The 13,439-nt window shown below is 35.9% G+C and overlaps 2 protein-coding genes across 2 annotated transcripts in view; both read left to right on the forward strand.

Moving 5' to 3' along the window:
* The window catches only part of FBXO3 (F-box protein 3), a 203,876-nt gene that overhangs the window by 181,969 nt on the left and 8,468 nt on the right, over positions 1 to 13,439 (forward strand). Inside the window, exons 5-9 of the mRNA XM_050758782.1 lie at positions 4,199 to 4,313; positions 6,823 to 7,027; positions 8,309 to 8,354; positions 11,212 to 11,296; positions 12,155 to 12,277. Coding sequence (XP_050614739.1) covers positions 4,199 to 4,313; positions 6,823 to 7,027; positions 8,309 to 8,354; positions 11,212 to 11,296; positions 12,155 to 12,277 — 574 coding nt within the window. The remainder of the gene's footprint in view (positions 1 to 4,198; positions 4,314 to 6,822; positions 7,028 to 8,308; positions 8,355 to 11,211; positions 11,297 to 12,154; positions 12,278 to 13,439) is intronic.
* The window catches only part of CSTF3 (cleavage stimulation factor subunit 3), a 710,177-nt gene that overhangs the window by 41,940 nt on the left and 654,798 nt on the right, over positions 1 to 13,439 (forward strand). The gene's annotated exons all lie outside the window — the stretch shown is intronic.

Consider the following 13,439-nt stretch of genomic DNA (forward strand, 5'->3'; position numbering starts at 1 on the left):
TGAATTTACTGTGATTTTTTTTCTTTCTTGACTTGGGATCATTGCTTAGATCATAGATTTTCAGGCTTTCTTATTTTTTCAAATGAATTTAGAGCTCTAAATTTCCCACTGAGCACATTAGTTTGTCCCATAAGTTTTAATACATTGTATTTTCATTACCATGCAGTTCAAAGTATTTTCTGATTTCTTTGATTTCTTCTTTAACCCATGAATGATATAGAAGTGTATTACTTAATTTCTAAATATTTTGGACTTTTAAAGTAATCTTTTAAATATAATTTATAATTTAATTCCACTGTGATCACAGGATACACTTTATGTGAGTTCAGTCATTTAAAATTTGTTACAACTTATTCTGTGGTCTAGTATATGATCTATTTTGGTAAATGTTTTGTGTATACTTAAAAATAATGTATTTTCTGCGATTATGGAGTTCAATACTGTATATATAATTAGGTAACATTTGTTAATCTTGTTCAAATCTTCTACACTCTTACTGAATTGTTTATTTTGTCTGCCTGTTCTGTTAGTTAATGAGAGAAGTATGATAAAATCTGTTGCTGTGGTAGGCAGAATTCTGAGATAGTCCCCAAATTCCCACCCACTGGTGTACATGCCTGGTACAATGATCTCTCCTTGAGTGTAGGTGGTACTATGAAAATAACTGATTTTCTTCCATTAGGTCATATTATTTGAAAAAGGTGAAGGGATTTTGCATATGTAATTAAGTTCCCAAATTAGTTGAATTTGAGTTAATTATTAATCAAAAAGCAAATTATCCTGACTGGGCCCCACTTAATCAGATGAGCCCTTAAAAGGGACTGGGCCCTTCCAGAAGTCAGATTCAATGTGCCTCTCCTATTGACTTTGAATAAGCAAACTGGCATATTATGGAGAGGGCCACATGGTAGAGAATGGTGGGTGACCTCCAGGAGCTGAGGGCGTCAGTCCTGAGGAATTGAATTCTGCCAACAACCAGTGAGCTTGGAAGAGGATCCTAAGCATACGATGCGTAAGATGAGATAGCAGCCCCAGTTGATGCCATAATTTCAGCCTTGTGGGGCCTGAGCAGAGGATCCAGTTGAGTCATATCTAGACTCCTGACCTACAGAAACTGTGAAATAATAAGTGCTTTAAGCTGCTAATATTACAGCAGGAGAAAACTACAGCCACTGTGATTGTAGATATATCTTTTCCCCATTTTAGTTGTCATTTAAAAATATACTTTAAAGCTCTTATTAGGTACATAAAATTAGAATTGAAACATCTGTGTAGTGAATTTAACCTTTTTGTTACTACAAAAGTCCTCCATTAGCTCTTATAAAGTTGTTTGCCTTAAAGTCTCATTTCATGTGATTTTAGTAGAGCTACTCTAGCTTTGTTTTCTGTATTTACTTTAAGATGTGTCTCTTGTATATAATTTTTTGTTTTTTATCTGGTCTGTCAGTTTGTCTTTTCATTAGATTATTTAATCTATTCATATTTAATAGATTTACTAATGTGTTTGAGTTGAGATATACCATGTTTCTGTTTGTTTTTCTATTTGTCCCACCTGTTCACTGTTCCTTTTTTGCAATCTTCTTAATTATGTTTCATTCCATTCCCTTCTCCTTTCTTTTTTTAGTGATTATATTAGAGATTAAAACGTTGCATCTTTGACTTATTAAAGTCTAATGTAAATTAGTATTTTTTCCACTTCCTGGACAATGAAAGAACTTTGTAATGCATTAACTCCAATCACCTCCCTCCTGCCTTTTGATTTATAGTTTTTGTGATTTTGATTTTTAACATATTTAGTTTCCCTGAAAACATTCTTATTTTACATATTCAATATTCTTTTAGACTAACCTTCATATTTACCTTTTCTGGTTGGCCTTTATCCCTTCCTATGTCTTCATGCTTCCATCTGGGATCACTTTCCTTCCACCTGAAGAATTCCTTTTGGTATTTCTTTTAACTGGCCGCTGCTGCTGAATTTTTCTTTTGTTTATCTAAACATGTATTTATTTCATCTTCATTGTTGAAGATATATTCACTGGTTATAGGGTTTTGGTCAGCAGTGATTTTTCTTCATCACTTTAAAGGTATCATTCTCCTGACTTCTATTGTTTATTTTCTTTTTAAAGACAGAGTCTTGCTTTGTTGCCCAGGCTGGAGTGCAGTGGCACAATCATAGCCCATTGCAGCCTCCAACTCCTGGGCTCAAGCAGTCCTCCCAGCTCAGTCTCCCGAGTAGCTGGGACTACAGGTGCGACACCATTCCTGGCTAATTTTTAAGTTTTTTTTCTTTCTTTCTTTTTTTTTTTTTTTTTTAAATAGATGGGGGTCTTTCTATGTTGCCCAGGCTGGTCTCGAACTTCTGGCCTCAAGCCACCCTCCCACCTCAGCCTCCGAAAGTGCTGGGATTACATGCATGAGCCACTGAGTCCAGCTAACTTCTATTGTTTCTGTAGAGAATTTAGCTGTCAGTCTTACTGTTTTTCTTTTGAAGGTAATTGTACACTCACCTTATCCCCCACACTGCTTTTAAAATTTCTCTTTGTCTTCGATTTTAGCAGTTTTCCAAGATATATCTAGATAACCATTTTGTTTATAATTTTTCTCCATAGGGTTTATGGTGCTTCTGAATCATGGTTTGACATTTTCATCAATTTTGGAAAATTCTCTGCTGTTATCTCCAAATACCGCTTCTGCTTCATTCTGCTTTTCCTCTACCTCTGGGATTCCAGTGCTTGTATCATAGACCTTTCTGCCACGTCCTCCCATGTGTGTCTTAGGCTTTTTTTGTGTTTTTCCATCCCTTTTTGTCATCTGACCTGGCTTCCAGTTTATAATTCCCTCTTCAGCTTTGAAACTATGATTTGTTGTTAAGCCCTTTCAGTGTATTCTTATTTTAGTTTTTGCGTTTTTCAGCTCTAAGATTTCCATTTGATTCATTTTTATAGTTTCTAGTTCTCTGCTGAAATACTCGATCTTGTCATTTAATTCATTGAATGTATCAATCGTGGTTATTTTTAAGTCCATGTTTACTAACTCCAATAACGATGTATTATGGATTTGGTTCTATTTTCTATTTTTTCTCTTTCTTTAGTCAGATCTTGTCTTTGTATAGGCCTAGTTGTTTTTAATTTATTGCTAGACATAATTTGAAATTTGGGGTAACGTTATTTTCTTCTAGAGATTACTTTTGCTTTTGGCTAGCAGCTAGTCAATGGGCAGATCACTGTAATGCAATCAGGGATTGTTATATGATTGAAAGCTGGGCTTTAGTCTTTATGAGGACTAGTCTTATTTTCAGTTCATCCTTTTTCCTAGGATGTCAGTCAGGATCCTAGCCCAAAAACCTTGGGTTTTACCAGGTCCCTCTCTCCTTTGTGGACCCTGAACTCTGTTGTTTTGCCCTCTAGCCTCGTGGTACTGCCTAAAGCTTTGCACAGCTTCTTGGCCACTCAACCTCATATTTGCTTTCAGAATTGACAGCAATTTTTATCTTATCTAAAGACAAGGTGGCTTCCAATGCCTGGCTCACCTCTCAGTCTCCCTCTTCTCCTGGACCCCTCTCCCCTGCCGTTGTGATTCTTCAAAAGTCTTCAAGCCAATTTTTTGTTGTCAATATTCAGCAAGAGGTTTAGTCCAACAACCTGGTGGGCTGCTGCTGAATGTCGATCTCTTCTCTTGGTATTTGTCATTATTTCCCACTTCTCAAAAGCTCGAATATGTGGCAAATTTACAAACATGCAAAATAGAGTTCAAGTTAATGGCCTTCCCACACATGAACCCATACCTTATGTCCTATATTTCCCATTGAGAGTCAATGTTAAAACTCTTAAGTAACATCAGTTTAGAGAACTTCCAGGGGTTTTGTTATTATTATTTTTTAATAAGGCAGTATGAATGTTTTAGATTTAGGCAATTTAGAGGTTTGTGTTATAATGTGAAAACATTATTGTGGATCTCATTGGTACCCACTTTCCATGTTTTACTAAGTGCCAGTGTTTTCCCTCTTGGGAGGAAACTAAGAAATTTGCTTGCTCAGTGCTGTAAATTAGGTTTCAATTCATTTCCCTCTATTTCAGCCGTAGATTTTGGACAGAATTCACTCACTCCAAGATTGTTTCATTAGTTAGCAGATAGATTGCATTTCTTCGTAGATTTAAGCTTGTTTCTTCACAATTCACTCTTTTTTGTGCCTTTATAGAGGGTGCTCGAGAGGAAGACCTTGACGCTGTGGAAGCGCAGATTGGCTGCAAGCTTCCTGACGATTATCGATGTTCATACCGGATCCACAATGGACAGAAGTTAGTGGTTCCTGGGTAAGATATTCAATGTTTTGGTTATTTTTAATGATGCAAGTTATTTTTTAGAATGAAAGTAAATAAATTGTATTTGTAGTTACCCTTAACAAATTAAAGACGCATGGAATTCCCTCTTTCTCCTTTATAGCAATCCATAAGACAAAATCTATAGCTTGAATTAGATTTTACCAAAATAAATATATCTCATAAAAACACAGTTTCTATCAATATACTGGTATAGTTAAAGTGAAGTCTGGTATGGGATGGGAGATGGGACACACAGTAAAGGTATGTGCGATATATTTTAACCAAATTCTTCAGAACTCTTGAAATGTGTATCTTACTACAGGCCAGGCAAATTATTTTGGGAGCTTGATGCAAATTCTACCTACTCTACATGTAAAGAGCAATCATTTGTCCAGAGCTGCATACACTACACTAAAGAAAATTGTTTTGTCATATTAAACACAGTCTATAGTTGAATGGCCTGTTTAAAATTTAATTCTAAAAAATGAAGTATTCATTGTGGAACTTTTTTTTTTTTTTTTTTTTTTTTTTTTGAGACAGGGTCTTGCTCTGTCTCCCAGCCCGGAATATAGTGGCGTGACCTCAGCTCACTGCAGCCTTGACTCCCCTGGCTCAAGCGATCCTGCCACCTCAGCTGTCCCAGTAACTAGAAGTACAGGCGCACCATCACGCCTGGCTACTTTTTTGTATTTTTTGTAGAGATGGGGTCTTGCCATGTTGCCCAGGCTGGTCTTGAATTCCTGGGCTCAAGCAATTCCTGCCTCAGCCTCCTAAAGTGCTGGGATTACAGATGCAACCCACGCATCCAGCCTTTTTTTTTTTTTTTCCAAGAGATGGTGTCTTGCTATATTGCCAGGCTAGTGGTATTTAACTCCTGGGCTCAAGCAATCTTCCTGCCTCTGCCTCCCAAGTAGCTGGGGCTACAGGCATATACCACTGTGCCTTGCTCAGCTTTATTTATTTGTTTTTTTAAGATTTGTTTTACAAACTTTTACTATTTTAAATTTTTATTTATTATTATTATTTTTAGAGATGGGGTCTTACTATATTGCCCAGGCTAGTCTTGAACTCCTAGGCTCAAGGGACCCTCCTGCCTCAGGCTTCCAGCCAACCATATCCACCTTACATGGTGGAACTCTTGGGTAAAAGTGGACCATGCAGTAGTCATCAGAATTCACCCACAGTTTTAGAAGGCTGTGCTTTGAATGGGCCTACTCCTTTTGCACTTTTATGAAAGTCAGCTATTTCAGAGACATTGTGCTTGTGAAATGCTAATAAGAATTTAAGGAGAACTTTGCATTGTTCTTATTGGAACCTGGTGTTCCTTTGTATGTGAAGAATCATGTGAGACTCTGTTACAATTTCAGATGAAGGTTGAATGAGTATAGGGAATCCCGGAGGTAATCACATTGAGATTACAAGGTAGCCTTCAGAAGTCAAATATTGGGGGCAGGGCACGGTGGCTCACGCCTGAAACTAGCTCTTTGGGATGCCAAGGCAGGAGGACTCCTGCAGTCAGGAGTTCAAGACCAACCTGGGTAGCATAGCAAGATCCTGCCTGTCTCTATAAAAAATTAAGTTACAAACAATTAGCCAGACTTGGTAGCATGCACCTATAGCTCCAGCTACTCGGGACCTGTGGATCTCTTGAGCTCAGGAGTTTGGGGCTGCAGTAAGCCACTGCACTCCAGCCTGGGTAACAGAACGAGATCCTGTCTCAGAAAAAGAAAGAAATCAAATATTGGGTATAGGTCAGAAACAGAAGTCAGTTAGGACTAGATGACCCTAAATTATTGGCTATTTTTTCCTATTGAACTGAAACTTGACAAAGTTGAAAAATTGTCAGATTTTAAGAGCAAACAGGAGAGAACTTTGTTAGAAGAGTTGCCCAGAACCGACATGACAAATAGGTCATAAATTGCAACCCAGGGATTTTTATCTATACATGGCTCAAGCATTGAGACTTAGGAATCTCATCAAGGAATACCTTCATACCTGTATTGCTATATGTATATTTAATGAGATTAATTTATACCCCAGGCATCCAACTTTGTGAAAATTTGGACAAGGTTTAAGCTGCTTTACATTTATACTCTCTGGTTGCACAGGGTAAGCTAAAGGTTGTATCAAGATAAACGCATCAGATAATTTACTTCTTTAAACATTAAATTGGCCATACATACATGGCTAGCAGAACACCAGCAAATCAATATATCATGGCAAGATGGATTCTTGAAAACAATAAAACTGTATTTCTTTTTAAAACATTGCCATTTAGACATTTAATTAATTTTTAATTTAAATCGAATCTTTTTTCCAATCAAAAGAGTTTGAATTAAATATTTAGAAATTATAGTGCTTTGGGTATTCCTGATTTGGAATTGTCATGTTAATTAGTACTCATAAAGTTGTGAGTGGGAAATTATTATTCATCAGAAAGATGAAGCACAGCTGTTTGGCACTGCCGGGTATTACATGTTTGAGTCTGTATGCTCCTCAGGTTATTGGGAAGCATGGCACTGTCTAATCACTATCGTTCTGAAGATTTGTTAGACGTCGATACAGCTGCCGGAGGATTCCAGCAGAGACAGGGATTGAAATACTGTCTGCCTTTAACTTTTTGCATACATACTGGTTTGAGTCAGTACATAGCAGTGGAAGCTGCAGAGGGCCGAAACAAAAATGAAGTTTTCTACCAATGTCCAGTAAGTAGAACGTGTGTTTAAATATGGCATTAAGATGTGTTCTGATGGTTGTATAAATGCATGCATTAGGTATTTTCAGGATTGTAGAATGGGTATAGAATATTATGCATTTTAGTCATAGACCTCTCTAACTAGAGTTAATATTCTGACATAATGGCATGGAACCCAAGAGAAAACTTGACAGTTGGACATAAAAAACTAGTGTATATACAGAGGAAAAGCTATGATTTGTCTTAAGGTATATTAAGGAAGACTAATGAGGAGCTTTTTGTTGAAGTAATTAATTGTAATATATGTTTCAGACTTGCCAAAAATTTAGCCTTTGAACATCCTTTGATTCATGCTTTGAGTGCAATAGAAACTTTTAAAACTTTCTTCAGTGAGTATTTGACATATCAAAAAATGTAGTTCTTTTTTTAGGAGACTTTTATTATTTTAATGTAACCACAGAAAATATTATGGTATTAGTTTCATTTAATAAAAATGAAAAAATAATTTTAAGTTCTCAGTAATTTCTCAGTTACACACCCTCTGCCTTCATTTTTGCCTTGATAAGAACTTTTTACTTAAAAAAGGAATTTAAAATATAAAATTCTAAATTTTGGCTGGGTGTGGTGGCTGACACCTGTGATCTCAGCACTTTGGGAGGCTGAGGCAGGTGGATCAACTGAGATCAGAAGTTTGAGACCAGCCTAGCCATCATGGCAAAACCCCATCTCTACTGAAAAAAAAAAAACACAAAAATTAACCAGGTGTGGTGGTGCACGCCTGTAGTCCCAGCTACTTGGGGAGGCTGAGGCAGGAGAATTGCTTGAATCCAGGAGACGGAGGTCATAGTGAGCTGAGATCAAGCCACTGCATTCCAGCCTGGGCAACAGAGCAAGGCTCCCTCTCAAAAATAAAAAATAAAAAGAAAATGCTTTTCGTAGTTGAGACTTGTGACTCAACCTAACATTTTACATATTTAAAAAGCTTTTATAGCTTTTAACTTTTTAAAGCATTTTCATACTTTTTATCTCATTTTTGACTTGATGTCTCTGTAAGGTTGTAGGATGGTAGCTTGGTCTCTCCATTTACTGAGAAGAGTGAGTAACCTAGAATTGTTCAAATCTCTTGACTCTGATTCAGAACCCTTTCTTCTAGGATAACAAGCCATATATCTTCTTATTTCAACTTTATTTTTATCTGTTTTGCCTCATCTCCAGGGAAAGATACAGATAATGAACAATGAAAAATTAAGTAAAATATGTTTTTATCGATTGTATTCTTTTTCTCACCTAGGACCAAATGGCTCGAAATCCAGCTGCTATTGACATGTTTATTATAGGTAGGAAAGAAAAAAGTCTTTTTTCCCGCTTCTTCTTCCTGGATATCATAAAAAAATTAAATTGGTAAAAACTTTTTTCAGCCACTTTAGCAGCTGGCAATTTCATACTTGGATTTCTTTAAGGTTTGCTGGTTTATAAAGTACTGCATCTAGGTTTTCATTAAAACAGTTTTTGTATTGAATATTTTTAATTTTGAAAAAAGCCAATCCATATACCATCTCTCATGCTCTGAGGACTCTTCTATAAGGCAATGAAATATGCAGAATTGCTGTAAATGTGTATATATTTTTCTTAATGCACGTGTATTATTCATTATATTCATGTATAATTGGAGATACAGATACATAAAGCAACTTTAAACTTTTTCTCTTTTGATGCTAATGCAGTAGCATTAAGATACTAAGTCACGTTAGAGACCTCTAAAGCAACAGTGTTTAGGGACTAATATAAACTCTATACCTCATAAACTCCTTGGTACAACTAGTTTTTCTTGGCCTTAAAAGAGTATTGCTTATAGGTTTTGAGAACCCTTCAATTTGTAAGTAACTACAGCTCACCCCTTTGCTATTTATCCCATCTTGTCTTGTTTGGATTTTGGTCATCTAGAGAAGCTTCCAGACTGTCCATTCTGCTTTTTAAGGGTGCTGAGTGACATATATTAAACATCTCTATATATGAATAGTAAAGGGTCCTTATAGACTAAGGCATTTGTATTCAATTCTGTCTTCTGTCTTCTCATTGGAACTTTGAACAATGAACAATGTATCTCATTGGAACTTTGAACTCTATTTGTTCCATACTATGGCACATCCACGTTCATGGTGTACTTCACAATATCAAGATCTCACCCTTACCTAGTAAGTTATAAAAAGCTTTTAAATGTAGGTCCTAGCTTTCAGCTCACTCTGACTCATGTGGTCTCTGGTTTCTAAGTTAAGCACCCTCTGGAGCTGTTTCCTATGCTCATTGCCCTCGTTGGTATTTTTGCATAGCACACACTTTCAGAGATTACCATAGTGGCTGTGGTCCAGCAGTGCTACTCAGTTTATAAATGAAAGGCAGCCAAGTGCTAAGGTAAGCTGCTGCCCAGCCTCTGTGAGTTCCTTACTCTTAGTTTGGTGCTCATCTGACATGGTGTGTAGAACCTCACCACTCCAGCAGAGTACTAAGGTGTAATAATACTATGCCAGTAGCTGGGATTTCTCTTAAAATGGGAGAGCAAAGCAAAGGATTGAGAGACACTGAGAAGAGATGAGGTGGGAAGTTAATGCGGGGAGAAAGGACGAAAAAGGAGCTTCCTTTCAGCTGCCTTGAAAAAGCTCCAGAACCATCAGAGAGACCCCAGCACATGGGCTCACTTTAAAAGGTAAATTACCTTAGAACATATAAATTGCATCTTGATTCAACTAAGTTTGTTTAGACTGGTAACACACAAAATAGCATAAACTGGTGGTCAGTGTGCTATTAATAGATATTTAAGAAAACTGGAATCTGTCAGATAAGTTTAGTAGTGAGTGCAGCCTAGTCTGTCCTCATCTTAAAGAATACACTCTGGTCCGTATTGTAATAAAATAAGGTAGATTAAAATACACCATGCCAATCTTTTTATGCAAACCACAAATTTGTCTCTACTTATATAACATTTTTTCCACAAAATATACATATATATGATTTTTTAAAATTCAGATAAATTACTAGTGCTAAAAATGTAAAATTATACCCTCTATGAATTTTAATGACATTATATAGCTTCTTAATATCTTACTCAAAGTAGGTACATGATCAATGAACCTTGAATACAAGTGTTTAATAAATAATGGGTCAGAATGGGTCATTAATAGATATTGAGAAAAGAGCCAACTATTATAGTTTACCTTCTCTCAGTTGATGCCTTTTAAAAGCTTAAAGCCTTGTACCCTTAGATATAAGCCAAAATGTATCTTCTATCATTCCCTAAATAGAATAATTAGTAAACACTACACATTTAGCATATGACATTCAGTGTGACAGAGTGTAGAAACTGGGTTAATTGAAACCAGATTACAAAGAAATTCATTGAACAAAATTAATTAAAGGACTAATATGTTCTAGGCACTGAGATGTATTAACAGTAAATAATGGGGGGTCTGACAGACTTATGTTAAATATTACCTAGAAGGGGTAAACATTATTAATTCATGTAAATACTTGTTATAATCCAATCATTAGATCACTGATATATGGTCTGGACTAGACTGTTCCAGTAATCCTTTTCTGCTTTGAGCTGGTCACTAAGAATATGGAGGACCGCTGTGCAATTAAATCTATAGTAGTGTGCAACTAGACCACTTTGGGATTGGCTTGATGCACAGAACTCCACAATGCCATATCCCTGGTAGATGTCCAGACTGAGCCTGGCTTCTGCCAAAATTTTGTGCTTGAGTCAGGATGTACCTGGACCAGGGAAGTCTGAGAATAGGTACTGATATTTTTCTTGTAGTTTCTTCCTAGACATAGCTGTATCTTCTTTGTTCTATATGTTCAATAAATTACAGAAATAAGGCTTTTCATTCTTGTACCAGAATGAATTAAAGTTTAAAATTTGATTAATTGTAAGTGTAAAAAAATAGTTTGAAGGTCGTTGGAGGATTCTCTAACAATAGTTGGGGGGATGAAAAGGGGGAGAATCCCAAGGAAATAAGGTAGATAGAATTGAGAATAGAAATTGACCTTATAAATGATTAGCACAATTATATCTATAAATGTTTCTAGTTTTGGTATCATACTGTAAAGTATAGAGGAATTACAATTGTTTCCTATATAGATTTTATAAAACTATTTGTTCTTTTCTTTTTTTCTCCCTTTCCTGGTTTATAGGTGCTACTTTTACTGACTGGTTTACCTCTTATGTCAAAAATGTTGTATCAGGTGGCTTCCCTATCATCAGAGACCAAATTTTCAGGTATTTTATTTAGGTCTTTTTGGATTGAAATGATTGTAAATCAGAAAAAAATTATAACTCACAGATCATGAAATGAAGTTTCCCAAGAAGGTTGGTAATAAAACCTCTCTATTGAGATTGATAATAGAAGATTATCTTCAATCTCACTATTTTATTCTCACCTTAAAGCCAAACATCTAAATGCTTAGACAACTGGTATTTTTCCTATCTGGAAGAATCAAGAAAAAGGTGATTTTGATTTAGAAACTATGGGTTAATAGTATCTATATAATATATTTTTGAAAAAAAAACAAAAAGTTATTTGGCAACTGATAGATTTATTATGAATAGCAAGTCAGTAACTGTTAATTCCTGGCAAATATTTATTATCTCTAAATGGAACATTCAGGTATTTTAGATAGTATTGGAGGTAATACTGGTTCATAATAGCCTGGTTGGCAGAAATGATAGACTGATTATACATTAGAGGCTTCTGGGAACAGCATACTTGCACATTTTTATTGTCAGAGCCATCATTTAGCATTAGCCATCATGTAGCTGGGTTTTCAGATGTCCCAAAAGTTTCCTTAGCCCTGGAAACTGAATAAGCTCATTTTTGTTTCCAAGCTAATTACCAGTCCATTATTGGAACCACTGATCATTGAACCTTGATTGCTGTCATTACTGATCCAGAGTTACCAAGGTTTTATAGTTTGTTTCTAGTTTCCTTCTAAGTTTAATAGGACTATACCCAAATATTATTGAACTTTTCTGAGTCTGAAATATGATTTAAATTTTTCGTCCTAAAGTATAACCTATTTTGCATTGTATCTTTTAAATCCTGTAGATTTTAAAATGTTTAATTTTTAAATTACCTAGATATGTTCACGATCCAGAGTGTGTAGCAACAACTGGGGATATTACTGTTTCCGTTTCCACATCGTTTCTGCCAGAACTTAGCTCTGTACATCCACCCCACTATTTCTTCACATACCGAATCAGGTGAGAATTTTAAATGGGGTCGCCTTTCAGTTAATGGTGGGATATATCCAATGGACATATTGCTATTGTCCCATTCGACATGATATGTAAGACACATTTTGAAAGAACTTGCTGAAGTTGGGAGGAAGGTGGATACATTTTCTCTAAGATAGTGGTCATGGAGGACTTGGACTTCATATTAACCTCTAAGTTATTTAAGTTATTTCTTGAAAATATACTGGGTATTAAGTATTGTGCCAGGTACTGTGGAAATGGACCACTAAGTTGTAGTCGTCATTAAAGCTCTAAGTTGTAATGTATTCTAGAAGCTGTCAAATTGCCATAATAAAGTCATGCATTTTAAATTTAATGTGGCCTATTTATATTCAATTAAAAAAATCTAATAAATGTGTATTGCGTGCTTCATGGATGCCAGACATAGTGTTAGACGTTGAATTTTATTAAATAAGAAGCAAATATTTTAAATTTATATTAGTTAGAAGTATTCTGTGCTATGACACAAAGATAACTCATTGCCCTAAGGGATTAAGAATACTGTGTTTTAAAATATATTTTTATGTGTTTTATGTTATATATAAGTATATTTTAAAATACACATACATGCATATATGCATACTGGAAGTATTTTAGTAAAATATAACTACCTGGAAGCATCCTAGGATTTAGATACTGTATGCAACCTTTGCTATATCCAAGTACACATGTATAGATATTTGTTGTTTTACTTGTTTGATTTAGATCCTGCCTAGGATTGAGATGTGCTCAAAATAAACATATCAACGCATACTTATAGGATACTCAGAGTGAAAATAAGAGACACTAGATTCCTAGGGAAAGGGGAAAGCGATAGCATTGGGAAACAGAGTCAAAGTGTAATCCCAGGCTGGACGTGGTGGCCCACGCCTATAGTCGCAGCACTTTGGGAGGCCAAGGTGGGAGGATTGTTTGAGCTTAGGAGTTCAAGACCAGCCTGGACAACATAGTGAGACCTTGTCTCTACAAAAATTTCAAAAAAAATTATCCTGGTATAGTGGCACATGCCTGTAGTCCAGGCTACTGGAGGGGCTGAGGCAGAAGGATGGCTTCAGCCTAGGACGTCAAGGCAGCAGTGAGCCCAAGATTACGCCACTGCACTCCAGCCTGGGTGGCAGAGTGAGACCCT

Source organism: Macaca thibetana, chromosome 14, assembly GCF_024542745.1.
Source record: "Macaca thibetana thibetana isolate TM-01 chromosome 14, ASM2454274v1, whole genome shotgun sequence".
Lineage (NCBI taxonomy): Eukaryota > Metazoa > Chordata > Mammalia > Primates > Cercopithecidae > Macaca > Macaca thibetana.